The 18339-nt window shown below is 32.9% G+C and overlaps 2 protein-coding genes and 1 non-coding gene across 4 annotated transcripts; all 3 read right to left on the minus strand.

Annotated features, from left to right (window-relative positions):
• Window positions 1-453: 453 nt before the first annotated feature.
• Window positions 454-1705, minus strand: LOC7478413 (mavicyanin). Its single transcript, XM_002303267.3, has 2 exons — window positions 1451-1705; window positions 454-1026 (listed from the first exon to the last, which is right to left on the minus strand). Exons 1-2 carry the CDS (start codon window positions 1668-1670, stop codon window positions 674-676), a joined length of 573 nt encoding a protein of 190 aa, XP_002303303.2. The 5' UTR covers window positions 1671-1705; the 3' UTR covers window positions 454-673.
• A 1253-nt stretch (window positions 1706-2958) lies between these two features.
• On the minus strand, window positions 2959-10948 carry LOC7478412 (probable inactive ATP-dependent zinc metalloprotease FTSHI 2, chloroplastic). 2 transcript variants are annotated; one of them, XM_052451493.1, is made up of 12 exons: window positions 10786-10948; window positions 9350-10699; window positions 8332-8504; window positions 7984-8085; window positions 7718-7882; window positions 7432-7572; window positions 6357-6515; window positions 5012-5097; window positions 4755-4833; window positions 4002-4124; window positions 3683-3739; window positions 2959-3604 (listed from the first exon to the last, which is right to left on the minus strand). In XM_052451493.1, the coding sequence occupies exons 2-12, from the start codon at window positions 10692-10694 to the stop codon at window positions 3362-3364; spliced, it is 2673 nt and encodes an 890-aa protein (XP_052307453.1). In that variant the 5' UTR covers window positions 10695-10699; window positions 10786-10948; the 3' UTR covers window positions 2959-3361. The 2 variants fall into 2 exon arrangements, with proteins under 2 accessions (XP_052307453.1, XP_052307452.1); XM_052451492.1 differs by having other exon boundaries at window positions 9350-10940.
• A 6399-nt stretch (window positions 10949-17347) lies between these two features.
• On the minus strand, window positions 17348-17420 carry TRNAR-UCU (transfer RNA arginine (anticodon UCU)). Its single transcript has one exon. It is a non-coding gene; the product is annotated as a tRNA-Arg (tRNA).
• Between the last annotated feature and the right edge of the window lie 919 nt (window positions 17421-18339).

Below are 18339 nucleotides of genomic sequence, written 5' to 3' on the forward strand. Positions count from 1 at the left end.
ATTAGGCTTCGAGGTTTTTTTAAAAAAATTTGTGAAATGATTCAAATTATGGACTTAAATATGGATTGACATCGTTTTTTTTTTAATTGTTTTTTTTATTTTTATCATTCAATATTTTTTTCCTTTTCTTTAAAATGTGCTTGTGTCTGCTTAACATCATTTTATAATTTATCTAACTCATGGTGTATATATATCGTACACTTACCTTACTGTGTGATGTAATTTTCCAAATCCAATTTGCAAAGCTTATAATGTTTTCTTAAAAACTGAAAGAGCAGAGAGGGTTATGTTCCATGCTGCTGATACTGTGCAAGTGTCCCCACAGTTATATATATATATATATATATATATATATATATATAATGATTCAAACCCAGGAGGTACTCCTGCCAAGATTACTTTTACTTGTTCATTCTTTCAACACAAGTAAACCACACTGGGTGAAGTAAGACATTAATAAAATGCTTTAAATTCAATAGCAATAACGTTTCTTGGAAAAATCAAAGTACAAACTCCTAGCATATTAGATCCAACAATATGCAATGAATGACTGAAAAGACAAGTGCTCAAACACAAGATTCCAACAGCGGGAATCAGATACTAAGGTTTTTTTTTTTTTTTTTCAAGAAAACCAACCTATATATAGCTAATAACAATTGAAAAGGAAAATAGGTTATGCTAAAGACCATAACAAAGCAATCAATGTGGCCATAAGAGCCATTGACAATGAACCAAGTGTCCCTGAGACTGATACTCCTGAACTTAGTTGTGGGGATGGTGCTAGGTATCCAGGTGGAGCTGCAATAAAAGGAGGAGAATGGTGGTGGAGACCCATCACTTCAACTAGCAAACGCTGGCCATTCTTGCAGTGACTTGGGGTTCCACTAATATAGTAGAATAGTCCTGACTTGTCGAGCTTGAACACTCTATTTCCATTGTTGAAGGCAACAATATGTTTGCTAGCGTCGCAGTGGTAGTATCCCCACTTGTTTACTTCAATAACTGAGTCATTCTTATAATCAAAGGCTGCAAAGAACGAAAACAACAGAACGAATCATAAATCTGAGAACGTAAATGCTACTACTGGCTGCACAAAAAAGAAAACACTGTTTTAAGCTTGTACTCATTCTCTTGCAAGAACAGTACTACTCTTTGGTCATAAATCATTCTTATCTGGTTTCAGAATTATGATGTTTACACAGGACAGCACATATTTCCTTCTTTACTTTCTCATAAGCAAGTAGAAGAACATCAAAAAGAAATTTCCTGGTGAAAGAAAAGTTTACGTTTCTACCATGTAAACATCAGTAACCGAACGACGGTTACATACCAAGTAAGATATTTGATAACCAGAGAAAATCATACAATCTTAACAGCATTCAAAAAACTTAGGTGTAGAAGTAGAAAGCAAACTGTATAGTCAAGATCTAGCTAACTGTAATGAACTCACAGAGAGAATCTCCAACTTGGAATCTGTTCCTAGTAGCCCACTGAGCATACAACGAAGAGCTGTTTTGTCCAGGTTCTTGCCATCCAAACACATCCCCAACTTTGAACACTCTTTCTGCGATAACCAAACCATTCATGGACGCAACAGTGATGATAAAACAAATGCAAAAGAAAACCACAAGAGATGTCATTTTGGTGATGTTCATTGTTGTCGTCTGCATGTATCTGCTAGAGGGCTTTATATATTTTAACCAAAAGCATGATCGATATGATGGGTGTGGAAAGTAGTGGTTGGTAGTTAATTCAACTCAGAACGTGGAGGATTTTGGCGGTTACATTAATCGAGTAATGGATGGTTGGCGAGATAATCGAGTGTGGATTAGTGACAATTATGACTTGAAGAAATCTAGAATTGATTTGACTCTTTCAAAGGAGGACTTAGTGGGACGTTATTAGAATGGAAATTTTAATAATACCGTAAATTTATTTTTTAAAGTATTTTTTTATTAAAATAATATTTTTTTGATTTTTTAAAGTGTTTTTTTATTAAAATAATATTTTTTTATTTTTTAAAAATTATTTTTCACATTAAAATAATCTAAAAACATCAAAAATATATTAATTTAAAAAACTTTAAAAAAAATTTAAAAAAAAAAACACTTTCAAAACACAGTGAAAAATTACTATTATTAATAAAACAATATTATTCATTCTGTAATTTTTGATAGTTATTTAAAATTATAGTAAAATTACAACTGAAAAAATTAGATTATTACCTTGAAAAAAAACTTGGTAGCATGGCCAAGTCGAACGTAATTATGAAGTTATGAAAAATTTAGTAGGAATTTAATTAAAAAATAACTATTTATCACCTTAAAGGAGTAAATATTATTATTATTAAAGGAAATCAGTTTTAATTTATTACGAATTAATGTATTCGTTAAATCGTAAATTTAAAATCTCTGGAATTATAATAACTTCAAATATAATCATACCGCGTTACTTCTCTTAAAATCACGTGGGATGAAGTAATAATACCATATATCAGAGACCACCCCCCAACAATTGAAACTTCTTTGCCATTGGTCCAGGAACATTGCTTTAGAATCTTCGATAGAGTAAATACTGGCCTTGCCACTAAAACTAAAAACATTACTTTAGAATCTTCGATGGAGTAAACAAGTAGAATGGAGAACTTGAATGAGTTCTAGACGCAAAAGGCCTGTCTCTCCCCATTTTACAAGACAGTAGTAAAATGAAATTTTTAGAACCAGAGTTTTATGCAGCATGGTCAGCGAAAAAACGTCGTGCTAAGTTGATACAAATGAAAGATTAACTAGCTACTTGTAGTTGGTTTTAGACCAAAACGTTAAGACCATTCTGTACATGGAATGGAAGATCTACTTCTAAACTTAATGGAAGGTAGAAGCTCTTGAACATGTAAATAAACAACACAGCATCCATCATGAGAGAATCGCACATCTGACCATTACAATAGAATGCACAGGATGAGAAAAAAATTTCATTAGCAATTCAGTAAAACTCAGCACAGAGATAGGAATGGCTTGGCCTTTGAGGGCACAACCAGTTAGTAAGAAGCAAATACAAGCTAACTAAAGCCTATTCGACAAAAAACAAATCATAATATGTGAAGCAAAACAGAAAATGATTGCAGAATATATGGGAGTTCAGAAAAAAGGTAAAAGGATGAAGCACCGTCAAAATTTCTCCCCGCACGTAACTTGGACTTCTGTGTGCCTATTGTATCAGCTCATCCGTGATAGATCAAGGTGATAATTTGCACGGTTCACAACTAGCCGTTCATTTTTACCATGCAATCAAGGTAACAGCTGCTTCCCATGGCTAATTTCCTTGGCTAATGTTGCAGCATAAACAAAGATCGAGTTCCATGCTAAATTGAGCTCTCTTGGCATGTTGCTCTTGCATTGCTTGTTATAGTTGTTTCATTCTGGTGCACCAACATTTCTTGAAACTGTGCACGCTTGGCAACCCTGATGTAGAGTATACTTGGTGGCATAGGTTTGATCACACCATGCAACTCAACTAAGTTAAAAAATTCTTGTTTGGTCAAACTTTTCTTTCGGACAAGTTCATCAACAACAGCATCCATCAGTTTTCGGTTCTGCTGCAGAATCTGACACAGACAAATTGTTTGCACAAGATAAGGATATTGGGAAGTTGCAACTAAGATCTTTTGCATTATATTAAGTACCTCTTTTGCACCATCATAACAAAAGTTCATAACCCGTAGTGCCTCCAAATCAATTTCCTGAAATTTGCAAATTTCCATCTTAGAATGCATTAGTGCAATAATTAGCATATAATAGAGATGAAAATGTTTGCATTAGCGTGTCATTTCAACTAAAATATTGTAAATTTGCTCTATATAGCCATCTTCAATCCACTTTCAGCTTGTATAAATGGCAAGGGAACAATATAATCACGTTAGTCTATATGGTAATTCAGGTGCAAAAAAATGCGTGGTGCATGTAACCATGATGCAAAGTGTAGAAAAGATCATGAATCCCTACATTAATTCGATCTGCAGCCCAGAAGTTGGATAGACCATGATGTTTCTCAGAAAGGCCACCAAGAACATAGCTCCGTGCTGCTGACCTAGCATTGTCTGCTGTTTCAGCCCATATTGTACTCAACTGGAATAATTTGATGTATCAAGGCAAGTATTAGCATACCAGTTACGATATATAGAATACAAAATACTAACCCTGATACACAGAACAATCAACTTACACGACAAACCACATGATCATATCAAAAACAAAACTACGTGAGGGTTTTGATATTACCAATGACAATAGGTTTCTCAAAGCCTGAATGTTAAGAATTAAGGTGGTCCAACTAAAACGAAGTAAAAAAACTGTTTGCTTGAGAAGCTGAAAAAAAATTTTCTAATCAGAATAGTATAACAATTTGATGCAATATTTCATTTACATCATTCATCTGTTTTTGAATTCATGGTCGGATGCTTTTTTATGCGAAGTGTTCTGCCACCGTGCAATAGCTTGTAATTAGTTTAATCAACAACTCAACAAAGAATGAACATCATTTGACTTCGAGTCTTCAGATCTTAATATGAGTTAAATCAAGCAAATGACTCGGAAGACTGTTTGTTTCTTTAGGAAATGCAAAAAGACCTACTACTGAAACCAATAAAACAAGACCTTAAATGCTAACAAAAGAATGAATAGCTAATATCCAAGCATCAATCACAACATATATCCAATGACCTACCGAATCACACATGTTAACAAAGGTTTATTTACCTGACCCTCACCATACCAAAGCTCATCAGCTGCACGTGGTGCCAGTTGAACAGTGATATGGTCCAGAAGGGATTGCCGACTGCATGATACAAAGAAACAAGAGGGTATCTTAAAAGAAAAATATGAGTCCATAAAACAATTTCAACAGTAAAATTACTGCAGTAATCGTAACACAGTGCTATTGTATCAATCACAGTTTGGCATGATTGATATTTGGCTATCCTTTGAGACATTGAAGAGTTAAAGGATATATATACCTAAGCATTCCTTCCTTAAATTTGACATGATCCATTTTCATCCGAACATAACCAAGTTCCCTGCCAGCTCTGGGAGCAATTGTTACCTAATCCAATAAATAGATAAGTATAATACTATAATTTTAAGGTTCAAAGTACATTTATTATGGGAACAATTTGTGATATATACTAGCACAAATACCCAACAAGTTTAATTTCTAGGTAATCATCTCAACAAAGTCAAATATTTCAATAGCAAGCAGAATAAAAGGCAAGACGCTGACATTCCCCAAGCTAAAGACAAATGACAAATACAAAGATGTGATGATTTTAAAATATTTGAAACATTATTGGAAAACCAGAAGGATAACCACCAGAAATTGAACTCCTGTTGCAGCCTAGAAAAGCCCTATCCCTATAACAGGGAAGATTCGACATGTAAAAACCCAAGAACTTGCCATAGTTTTTGTAGAGTTGTTTTGATCGTTTAAAATGTTTTTCCTAAAAGTTAAAACATCATTTTGCGCAAATGATAATGAAACACCATTACCCCGAAGTCACAGCAAAGACTAACACCATACTATAGAGTCCATTGTTTGAAATATTTCTGCTTCTCTGTCCATGGTCATGCTCTAGAATTTCACCATTTTCTATTAGAATTTCCAAGAGTTTCCAAGAATATGAGAGAAATTTTTCAATGTGCAATATATATCATTAGAAAAAGCAACATCCCCTTAAAATCAAGGTTACAAACAAAGAACAGGCAGAATCTATTCTCTTTCTTTCTTAAATCTATTAGTCTGTCCAAAGAAAAATTATTTAACCACTCAACGGCAACAAAATGTGAAATAAATTTGCTGACTATCAAAGTGTTCAGCTGTCAAAATGCATACAAATCATCAACATATGCCATGAATTTGATTCATCCTCCCCAATCTTCAAAGAGTTCAATAAAAGGTGTCTAACTAATCCAACTTATTTTTTGAAAAAAGCCAGCAACTTCTCATTTTTATTGTGCTTTGAAAATCAATGCCAGTTGTATAGAACCACAACCAGTACTCAAAAGGCTTGAGCAAATATTCATTGACTCAGAAAAGTGCATAAAAATTATGTGGTACATTTAGGACCGATTTTAAAAATGATTAGGCGGTTATTCTGCACTCACGTTGTCTACACATAGAAACAAGCTATGAATTGTGCCCTATATTCTCCATCTCACACATAAAAAATGGCATTTCAAGTAAACATCATGAGTTTTAACTTAAAATCTCTCTCTAAACAAGAATAAAAGTGAGTCAAGGAATGCAACTGAATGAAAGAAACAGTACTATGAGAAAACTAATAAAAATGAATTTAAAAGCCATACAAACTCGATATTTCTGAGATCAGGAAAGTTCACAGCCACAACAGCCATGGCTGCTTCATTAATAGCTACTTGCTTCCATGTTTCAGGGCTCCTTTCCTTTCTATCCAGCATTCCTCTTTCCTCTATTTGTGCAGCTTGTAATAAGTCATCAGTTGTAATCTGCACAGATGCAATAAATTATTCACTGACATTATGCTATACACAAAAGTAATTATTAAAATTATAAATCAAATCATTTGGGCAAAAGGTCACTGAGAAGACTGTATAATATCACTAACAAATTAGCCACAGGAAATAAGCAAATATCCATTTTTTTACAGCTAGGCAAATAATATTTCATTAACATTTCAATTCTTCACAAAAACAAACAATATTAAAAAAATATGCAAACTAAAATAAAATGATTTATGGGATGAAGTAGCCGAGGCAGTAAAGGAGGATAAAAAATTAGATGACTCAAAATCTCATGATCATCCATATTGTGGAATGGCCAATATTAGAGGTGGTTGGTCACATCCAAGTAGTGGCTGGTTTTTATCTACATGGAATTCTTATATTCCAAATTTTGAGGACTAAATAGAATGTGATTTTTAGTGTGATCATAAATTATAAGCAAACTTAAATCTACAACGGTGTACAAACCATGATTGGTCCCAACAGTAGTTAGCTATGTCGTTACCACAATATAATTCCTAGGAATAGATAGAAAAACAAAATGGACCTCTCCTGACCATAACAAAAGCAGACACTTAAAGTTTATTTTGGTATAGGATGTGGCTATGAACACATTATACTTGTCAAGGTAATATTTGGGGCGGAAGAATATTGTCTCCTAGATTGCCAAGACAAAGAATGTTCTGAATAGGAAATTGAAGTCTCAGTTCCATCAAGTTTTATGGGAGACCTCCCAGTACGCAAATGCTTTTCTGTCTACTTGGTTCAAAGAACATTAAAAGCTGCCTAAAGTCCAAATCATTCCATTTCTCCCAGCTCCTCTCCAGCAATTCAGGTCTAATGACATGAAATCATACTGGCAAATGGAGTAAGATTTTCAATTTACAAGAATAGGCAATACCTCAGTCCTTCCATCACGCATCATATTAATTGCAGCAACCTCAATTATGTTGGCGAGCTCTGCACCAACCATTCCATCTGTCATGCTTGCAACAGCCATATAGTCCACATCATCAGCCATGGGTTTCTTACGAGCATGAACCTATTACCAAAAAAAATAAAAAATAAAACAGGATAAAAAGAAGCTAAAAGGCGTGGAATGGCCTAGTTTCTCAATGCCATAAAGAAAATGACAGGAGAAAAAAAGAGGAGAACACAAAAACATGATGGAGATCATAAATCATTACCTTCAGAATTTCCATGCGGCCTATGAGGCCAGGTTTAGGTATAAATATTTTTCGATCAAACCGCCCAGGCCTCACAAGTGCTGGGTCTAGAATGTCTGGTCTATTTGTGGAAGCAATAGTGATCACTTCCCCTCTACCTTCAAACCCATCCAAGGATACAAGGAGCTGGAATTAGAAAACTGAACATCAATCCTCAAATGCAGGTTTATCATAAAACAGCAGCATTGAAGTCTAAAAGTACAGGTTTAGGATATGCCCCAACCAACCTGATTAAGAGTGGCATCACGTTCTTGTCCGCCAGAACCTTTAATCAAACCACGCTCCCTTCCAACAGCATCCAGTTCATCAATGAAAACAACAGATGGAGCCTATGCAAACAAAAATAAGTATGATGACATGTGAAAAAGATTAAAGTTCCCAGAGCTTGAAAAAGAGGTGTTGCATTCTGAACAATATTCAGCTCTATATTTGAATTTGAAAGCATTGGGGGAAAAAATGGTAAATACATGTCTAAATTCATAGTGAGAACAAGTTTAGAATTTAACATCAGCAATACCACTCCAAGCTATCATGTGAAGAACCTTGATAATAGAGAAGCTTAAGAGAACACCTACGTTTTCCTTTGCTTCTTGATAAAGTGCTCGAACTCGAGAAGCACCAACTCCAACATATATTTCCACAAATTGAGATGCAGAGATGGAGAAGAAGTTTACACCTGCCTCACCGGCCACAGCTTTTGCCAGTAAAGTTTTCCCCACCCCAGGGGGACCACAAAGAAGTATGCCACCTGATTGAAAAATGGATTCAAGCGGACAAGTCATGCACACAGGATCACAAGCATAATGACTTCATAAAAATAATCTAATTGGCAATGAAAATTCATAGGAATCACAAACATAAATAAAACATAATTCTTCGCTCCATATCCCTTTCATCTCTTGCTTTCAAAAACATTTAATAGCACAGAATACTCTATCCTCAAGAATCTCCAGTAAACTTCAACTAGATCAAATCTAGTGTCTGTAATCATCCCAGAAATTGACCAAAGGGAAGATTCATACCAGTATATGAGGTCATGTAATTTGAGATGCAACCAAAAGAATGTGTTGGATAGAACTTACATAGTGAACGTCAAGCGTTTAAAGAGAATATCACAAATAGTCTATGATAATTTTGCTAAAAGCAAGCTGTTATTTCCAGTCCTTTATGCCTCTACGATGTTGTCTGTAAAAGTTATGTTTGAGTTTTTTTTTATTACTTAATACTCATGAAAGAATGAATGCCTGCAAGGCAGCATATTAGTGTGAAATGTTAATTTGCTATGAGAGTTCAATCTGTGCTGCTTTTTTTTATCTTTTAATTTTATTTAACAAGTTCTGCACAAGGGAAGTTTATCTGCACAATCCACTTCCAAATTGAATGTTTAAAGTGACTCCACAACATGCAGAGAAAAAGTGCAGTGTTTGATGTAATTAAAACAAGAACAATAACATAAAATGTAAGGTCCTCTCAACCAAATCCTCAAACTAGATAAAGAACATAAATGAGATGACAAGCCACGAAAACAAATCCTACTGAAAGTTCAAATAAAAAATCATTAAAATTGCATACAATGGCTTTCCAAAAACTAACCTGGGATCTTCACTCCTCTCCTGCGGTACATCTCTCCATGTGTAAAAAATTTCACAATCTCCTCGAGTTCAAGACGTATTTTCCCAAGTCCTGCAACATCAGAGAACTTCACATCCACACCCCTTTCCAAGTACTGAGGCAATCTCTTATTATGTGCACGCCTAACACGTGCTCCTGACTTCATGAACTGCATAGCCATCTTCAAATATGGATTCTGCTCCGCTTTCCCAGGCACGCTCTCATCTTCTTCCTCTTCTTCAATACCCATCAACTCCCTCTCTAACTCCCTCATCTTCTTTCTCTCTTCAGCATCTGCCTTCTCAATCTTGAGCCGATCATCATAGTCCTTCTTCTGCTTCCGATAACTAAGCACCACTGTACGATAAAATATTACAAAAAACACCAACCCTAACAAAGTTGTCACATTTGAGTCCTGTGCTAAATTTGCCCACATACTTGCCATTCTTGTATAATTCTTCCGAGCATCACGCAATGACTCTTCATACTTCTTTGTCCTAGTCTCCCTCTTTCTCCTCCTGTCCTCGTCTTTCTTTTGCATCTTGATTGCCTTCTCGATTATTTCTCTTTCCTCTCTCATTTTCTTCAGCTCCTCCTTTCTTTGCCTCTTAAACTCCTCTCTGGCCATCCTCAACTCCATAGCTCTCTTGGACTCCTTCTTAGGCTTTAACCTCGACAGCATAAACTCTGGAACTTTCCACAAAAATCCTAAATATGGCTTAGGAAGCTCAGGTCTCTTAACCGGAGGGGAATATGCATTCACACATAAAGCATCAATCTTGAACTCATCCCATGAATCCCAAAACCTCCTATTACTCTCTAACGAGGGCAAGACAGTCCTGAACACTTGATTATCATCTAAAACCACTAAAACAGCCTCCGGACGTTGTTTTAAAGAGGCATTAGGCGCTTTAATTACATGCTTAAGCTTGTTGTTCTCTTTTAAAATCAAAACTTGAGTATATGGTATTCTATTGGATACAACTGGAAGATTCTGAGACCATTGTTTAAGCTGGTCCGGTGTCAAGGCTTCTTGTTGTGTCTTTTTTAAGGTTTTCTTTTTATGGTAAGTTTTGGGTGTTGGTGTGGCAGCAAAGGCAGGGTGTGGAGTGAGAGAGGTGGAGATAATAGTGAGAGTTATGGGTAAAGAGAGAAAACTGAAATGGGTTTTTTTATTGGTATTTTCAGTTTTGTTATCATTCTCAAGAATTGGGTCTTGTTTCTTGCATCTAATGGAAGGGTAAGTGATGGTTCTTAGTGGGATTTGGTGGGGTTTTATGGTGGTTTTGGGGTGTAGTGAAGAGCTCGAAGGGAAATGACAGGCCATCAAAACTGAAAATTATGAAATTTTTTTCTCAAATAAAAGAATATAGAGACAGAGACAGAGACAGAGACAGAGGCATAGACAGGAACCTTACATTGTTGATTGTGAGACAATGAGCCATGGTTGTGCTTGATTGAATTGAATTCGAAACAGAGATGATTTTGCTGTCTTCAGGTGTGCCTCTGTTTCTGTTTTACAAGATAGAGAGACCTAACCTCATCTGAACTGGCCTTGTTTCTCCTTTCATGCAAGAAGACATCAAGACACGCCTTCCTTTTTTGTAAATATTAGGCCTCTGTGGCCCAATCCAGCTGGGCCTTCGTTACCCGTTGGATATGTCTATTCAATGAAGCCTTGTTCTTCGTCGTTGTCCAAGATCGATTTTATTATAAACTTCGATGACGAGCTCATAAATGAGAGTTATCGGCCTAACCAAGTCCACAAACGAGAGAAAGCTTTCGGCCCAATTAAACCCTATTTCCTTGGGCCAACATAACTTTATTTTTTTAAAATTTTGATACACCTTTATCTTTATTTTTATTGTTCAATTAAGTACTTTAGTCAATTTTTCACTTTCTAATGTGATTTATTTTTATAAAAATACCCTTTAAAATAAATATGAATATTTTAAATTAAATTAAATGATTGTAAGAAAATTAAAATAAATTCTTTTAGATGTAAACTCTTTTCATCAATGATAAGTCATCTTGTAAAGACTTAAAAATATTTTATGACTAAAAAATGAATTATGATATAATTAAAATATTTATAACATAAATAAAAAGTTCATGAAATTATGACAGATAGACTGTATTAAAAAACTTGAGTAAAAAAATCTAAAATGATGGTGTATCAAAATAAAAAATATTAAAGTTCATGTACTTGACTATTATAAAATGAAAGTTTAGAGTACCAATAGCGATTTAAGGATAAATCATACATCATCAAATAACAGAAAAATTGATAAAAGGTGGACAAGATTACTTGATTAAAGTTTTTAAAATTATTAGTGCACTTAAATAAAAAAAAGAATTAAAATTCACATACTTGATTGAGAAAAGGCATAAAATTAGTATACTAATATTGAAATTATATCCTCTATCCAAAGAAAAAACTTGTATATAGTAATAATTCTTTTCTCGTATTCATGAATGAGGAAGCACAACTACCTGTGTACCTAATAATTTGTTTTTTATAATGAATTAACAATTGTGAACAAAAACTTATGTGTGTAAGAAAGTTGTCGGGATATATAATGTTATAAAGCTAGCACAAGTTAATCTTTTCTTTGTGATTTTGGCTAATATTAGTTTTTATAATTTTCTTTTATGAATACTAGCTAGTTTCAGTAACTTAGAAAGCTAAAGCAACTTGAATAAATCATAAGCTCTAGAAATGTTTTAGAATAAAGAAGTAAATGTTGAAGTTGTGAAAAAAATTTATACAAAAAATGAGTTTTTCATAGCTACATCATTGGGCTGGGTTGTGATTGGTATGTGAGCTTCTATATTTAGCCTAGAGATGTCCTTGAAAAACAAGTCTCTTGTGGGTACAGGGAACACTCATATGCTTATGTTTGTAAATATAAAAGATGAAAATAGTGTAACGAAAAAAAATATAGGGAATGAGAAAAAAAAATTATGAAGACTTTGTCTATGGAGTTTGTGAGTCTATATAAGTTTGTATGTCTAAGTATGGAGCCTGGGTTTGGCTTATGTTTGTATGGATTAATGTTGATCTTTTGCTTTTTTAAGTTTTTGTCCAGTCTTATTCCTCTTTGTTGGTAATGGTCTAAGGTATTTATAGACCTATTATGTTGGCTCACCTTGTTGTAAGGTGGAGAAAAGAAGTTGTGTAATTAGTATAGGAGTTGGCACACATTATTAGTTATGGTGCCATTAGCATCGGTTATTGGGGTTGGTGTTTATGATTTTATTGGTGGATAAAATGGTGTTAACAGTGCTAGAAAGCAACATAGAATTGTGGCGTTACTCTGTATAAAAAAATATATAGTGCCAACTACATAGAGAAATATGATGGTGCTTGCATTGTAATCATTGGTTAGAAGTGGAGTGCGAACAATTAATAGAAATGTGTACTTTGTTAAGAGTTTGTTAATCATAGAACTAAAAAACAGAGGTGTGTGCTCGTACAAAAAGAGAGAATAGAGAGAGAAAAAAGTTGTGTGAGAAGGAGAGAATGTGTAGGAAGGAGAAATGTAAAGAGAGAAAAAATAAGAGGTTGAGCTGGTTGTTTGGGCGTGGCCTAAACGACCACATTGTTTTAATTATGCACCATTATCCAACTCTCCAAGTCTTTTAAGTATGCATGTTTGGAAGATTTTAACCAAAAAAATAAGGGGAAAAATACTTGTTATATAAACATTACCTTTTTGGTTATGAGTGCATGAGAATGTTACATTTGGCTTTTATTTATGTGTCTGCATAAGAGTTCTTCTCTTAACTTTTATTAATGTTTCTACAAGATGAGAAGAATTTAATTGTCTTGCTTGTTAATTAAAATAGTCTAAGTAATAAAAAAATAAGTATAAAGGTAAATATTATGTTTGCATTTGTGAACTTATTTTAGAGAGAAGTGACCCATGTGGAGTTAGGAGAAGGATCTCTGGTCCTTTTTTAAGAGGAGTGGTCACGAATACTTGGTGAATTTTAATAAAGACAGGGAAACATTGCCATGAAAATTCTTTATGGAGGAATGTAGATTGACATTTAGTTAAGGACATGGAGATTTTCATGGAGACAATTTATTGAAAACATAGGTGATGCAAACCTCTTAAACACACGGTCAAGCAACCCACACGCAAGGACATCAATTCCCGGAAAGCCAAGTAAATTAGGTTTGATGAGTATGACCCAAAGATAACTTGTACCTAGGCACCGAAAATATTGGAAAACAAAAACCCCCACAATGAATATTGATTCGCGAATGAGAAGTATAAGAATGACATCACAAAGTCAGTTGTTCTTCAATAAGTTGTTTTAGAGAATCAAGGAAGGGAGATTATCCCATCAACATACAACAAGTACGGTAAAAGAAGTTTATTGATCTGAAAAATACATAACCCTTACATGTCTGGTTATGCCTTTATTTATACTGACTCTAGACTGAAACAAACCCTAATGAACTCCTTATGTGGACTTATATGAGGTCCACTTATAATTAAAACCAAATAATATAAATAAAACCCTAAACTAAAAGGAAAATAATAATAACAATAATAAATCTGAATTTAATATCCTACTATGATAGGATCAGATTTGCTACCCTATAAAAGTCCTATATGAGATAGAAGAAATCTGATTTGGAAAATTTGTGTTGTCGCCCCCTTTAGGTCATTTATTAGCTTGGATTTTCTTGTTTAACTTGGATAAATAAGAAAATAAATTTCTCTCTTTGTTGCTAATTTAATTACTTTCCTTCCTAAGCTAGGAAAGTATTAAATAATACTTCCTTCTTTAGAAATCAGATCTACCAAAACTTTCTTGATTGTTTAAGAAAATAAATTGCTGACTTTTTATCCTTGTATCATTAGTAAAAAACAAGCCTAACAAAGTTGGTATGGGGCCGGACACATCAGCCCCTTGTTCCACACGAATTGGGCTTTTTTTGGACCTGAATTAGATGAATTAGAGGTTGTCCTTCATGCTTCTTAGATGTCTCAAGCTTCTCTACGTCCATCTTCCTCCATATATTCTGTACAAGCCCATTCAATGCTTCTTTAAGAATCTTTCCCTCAACTCTTGTAATTGGCTTAATAGGCACCTTTAATGGGTCGTTTGCATGATTACGCTTGGTGTTGGGCTGATCCTCATCAATAGGGAAACATTAATGTTTTTTATTTGAAAAGTTTAAAAGATAATGGAGATATAATTTTTGAAAATTATATGATCTCAAGTAGTGCTTTATAAGGATTTTCCCTATCTGTTCATGCTATATCTCATTTATCATAAATTATTGAAGGTATCACTTGGAGATCAATATTTTTATTTCTTTTCTTAAGGCATTACATTCCTTAATTTCATGATCGTGGTTACGGTGAAAGTGACAAAACTTGTTAGGATTCTTTGTATTCATGCCACTCTTTATTATAGGTGGATATCACACAAAATCTTTTCCCTAAATGACAATAAACACCTCAACATACGTAGTGATAAGAGGTGTGGTAAGAAACTTAGGGAATGTCAAGTAATCACAAATAGATCCTTTTATGCTCCTTTTAAATAATATTTTGGTAAGAGATTGATGGTGTTGTGGAGATTTTATTCTTTGAAAAAAGAGGTGTTCTTGTCTGGTAACATTTGCTTATACTCGAATACGGTTCTCCATTTTCTATTTTACATAGAAAAGAGTCATGTTAGGGAGTGTACATAAACATGTCTATAATTAGTAGTTGTAAACTTTACTAATCAAAGCCTTAGTGACAATTAGTTCATGTAGATCTTTCATATTTAGCATTTTCTCATTAAATCTTTTGATATAAACTCTAGTGTTTTCATCTTCTCGTTAGGTGATGACAAAAAGTTTATTCATGCTCTTTTTAATTGAAAAACTAGTGTTGAAATGAGAGATAAGCTTAACATGAAGATTGTAAAACCAAGAATAGAGCCAGGTTTAAGGTTGTGATACCGCACCCTAATATATCCACGAAAAGTTATAGAAAATATTTTGCACATAGCATCATTTTTTTATGCTATATATTATATGATGTTTATGATATATTGTATGTGTTACCTAGGATCTATACGGCTATTATAGTTATCTAAATTAACCTTCATGGCAACATAATTTTTTGAGAGATGAGTGTGTAGCACTCTGTGATAAAGAGAAGAGTCTCTCACCTGGTGGGAATGATGTTTGTTCTTGAAGATCGTACAATCATTGGTCTTATTTCATATCTAGGGTTTATCAGCATGCAAGCTAAAGTTAGAGGAAGATTGATGAAGATAGTTATGTTTGTGGTTAGGACCTATTGAGGAGTGCCTTCATAGTGAGAGCAACTCTTTCTTGGAATTGAAGTATTGTGCTTACTTTTTATGTCATTTTATCATATTCTTTCATGGAACCAAAGTTGTCTCTATGCATATGGTGCATGTAACAGAGTTATGTGTTGCATTTTCTATTGATAAAATATGAAAGTGTGAACTTGTTCTTGTATGGCTAAAACAATATTGTTGAGCACTTGTACTTGATGAGTGAATTGATGGAAATTTAAAAGGGATGAAGTTTCTATAGTGGGGAGATCAATCAATTTTCCTTATCCTAGAGTTTCTTTGCCATGAAAAAATAGATGAGAAGTGAAAGAGAATAAACTAGCTTTTATTCAGTTTCTCATACTTAATGCTATTAATAGAATCATTAAAAAAAAATTAGATATAAGTTAAGTTTTCCGTAACTCCATCCTTAGGCTAGTTTATAACTGGTTTATTAGCTTTTATCTCTACCCTGGCCATATCCCTAAAAACCAAGTCTCTCGTGGGTACATGAGACACTCTGATAATTAAGTTAGTAAATGTAAGAGGTAAAAATAATGTAATAAAAAAAATGTAAGGAATGAGAAAAATTGAAGTTAACTTGAGGTCTGAAGATAAGTCTAGATTAGCTTTTACATGTGTAAATATACCGAAAGAATTTTAGAAGGATTTGGTATCATTGCTACACATTTATAAAGACCATGTTGCTTGGAATTACAATGGAATGCCTAGTTTAGATTGAGGTTTGGTTGAAAATCCTTTGCAAATCAAGCTTGGGTTCAAACAACCTTGACAACGAATGGTCCCAGACATAATTAATCATGTGAAAGAGAAAATTGAAGGGCTTTTAGAAGTTGGATTTATTAAGCTAATTAGATATGACGAATGAATATCTAACATAATGCTAATATTGAAGAAGAATGGAAATTTAAGGATATGTATAGATTTCGGAAATATGAATATTGTAACTTTAAAAGATGAAAATCCAATGTCATTGGCTAATATGTTAATCAATGCAACACTTATCATTGAAATATATACTCAACTTTATGAATGGTCATTCTAGTTATAACTACATCTTTATTGTAGAGAAAGATGTGTCAAATCTATTTTTAAATATCATAATTCATTAAGAATGTATAAGTGGATGGTTATGTTTTTTAGTTTAAATAATGTGAGTGCTACTTACTAAAGAGTAATGAATTTGATTTTTCATATTATGATCATTCACAACGTGGAGATCTACATTGATGATATCATGTAAAATCAAAGTTTAAATTTACTCACATGGATGATCTATAATGAGTCATACAACTATTATAAATGATGTTCCGCTTCATATACAGAATTTTTATTTCTTTCATTTATTCATTTTATTTCTTTTACTATCTTTACTTTTTTTCATTTATTTCTTTTACAACTTTTTTTATTGCTTTATTTAATTTTTGATATCTTTTAATTATATATCTTTTTAAATGTTTGTCCTCTTTCACGTGTTGTTCTTGTTGAAGTATACTTTCCAACCATTTATAAGGGCTTCATGTGATTGCGTTTTCTGCATTGTTGACTTTCCATGCATCCGATGATTAGATTTCAGGATTTTTGCGCCAAAAATAGTTGAAAGCTGGAATGATATGATCAAGTTGCTTGAGCAAAAATGAAAGTCACGCCCAGTGGGACTCGAACCCACAATCGCTTGATTAGAAGTCAAGCGCCTTATCCATTAGGCCATGGGCGCTGCACGTAAACAGATATCAATAATAAATAGATGCATTAAAATCCTCGATCTCAACTAGTTACCTCATCCTCATCTTGCATATACTTGTTTTTTAAATATCATGGATATCATGGAAGGAAAAAAAGTTTCTGATACTGAATTAACTTTTTCATAGATCCCTTAAATTATTAAAAAAAAATTCTAATAATACAACTGAAAAATTATAAATCATTTACATTCTTATTATTTTTCACTCAAATATTTTACCAATAATATTGTGAAATCATGTGATACAAATTTATAATATTTTCTTAAAAAATAAAAAAGATATTATGAATTCAAATTGAGTATATGTCAACATTTTAATATATATTGTATATAAGAGTTTTAGAATTATTTATATTAAAAATTATTTTCACTATCATTGGCTTTCTATTAATCTATTTTTAAATAAAATTATGATATCAAATGTTGCATGTTAATTATAGTATTTATTTCAGAAATCAAGAGAAATTAAAAGTTTAAATTGAATATCCATCTAGAATGAAGAATATACTATATTCATATACTATTTTTTAAAAAATAAATTTAATTATAGTTGGAAATATGAATTTTCTTCATTCAATTTTAATTGTTAAATCACTCTAAAAATGTTTAATTAGATTGTATGTGTATAGCTGGACGGGCAGGTGTAATATAAAATAAATCCAATTGAACATAAGTTTGCAAACAATGTTTTTTTCAGTGGGATAAGATTTAAGTTAACCATGTTTTTACTATTAGTTTAATGTTTTATAACCAATCAGTTGGATACACATGATATTATTATATTCATATATATATATATATATATATATATATATATAATAAAAGCTTGATTTATCTTTAATATTTATATAATGTTATATTAATGAATCTAGAGTAAAGATAAAGTCCATGA

Source organism: Populus trichocarpa, chromosome 3 (genome assembly GCF_000002775.5).
Source record: "Populus trichocarpa isolate Nisqually-1 chromosome 3, P.trichocarpa_v4.1, whole genome shotgun sequence".
Taxonomy (NCBI): Eukaryota; Viridiplantae; Streptophyta; class Magnoliopsida; order Malpighiales; family Salicaceae; genus Populus; species Populus trichocarpa.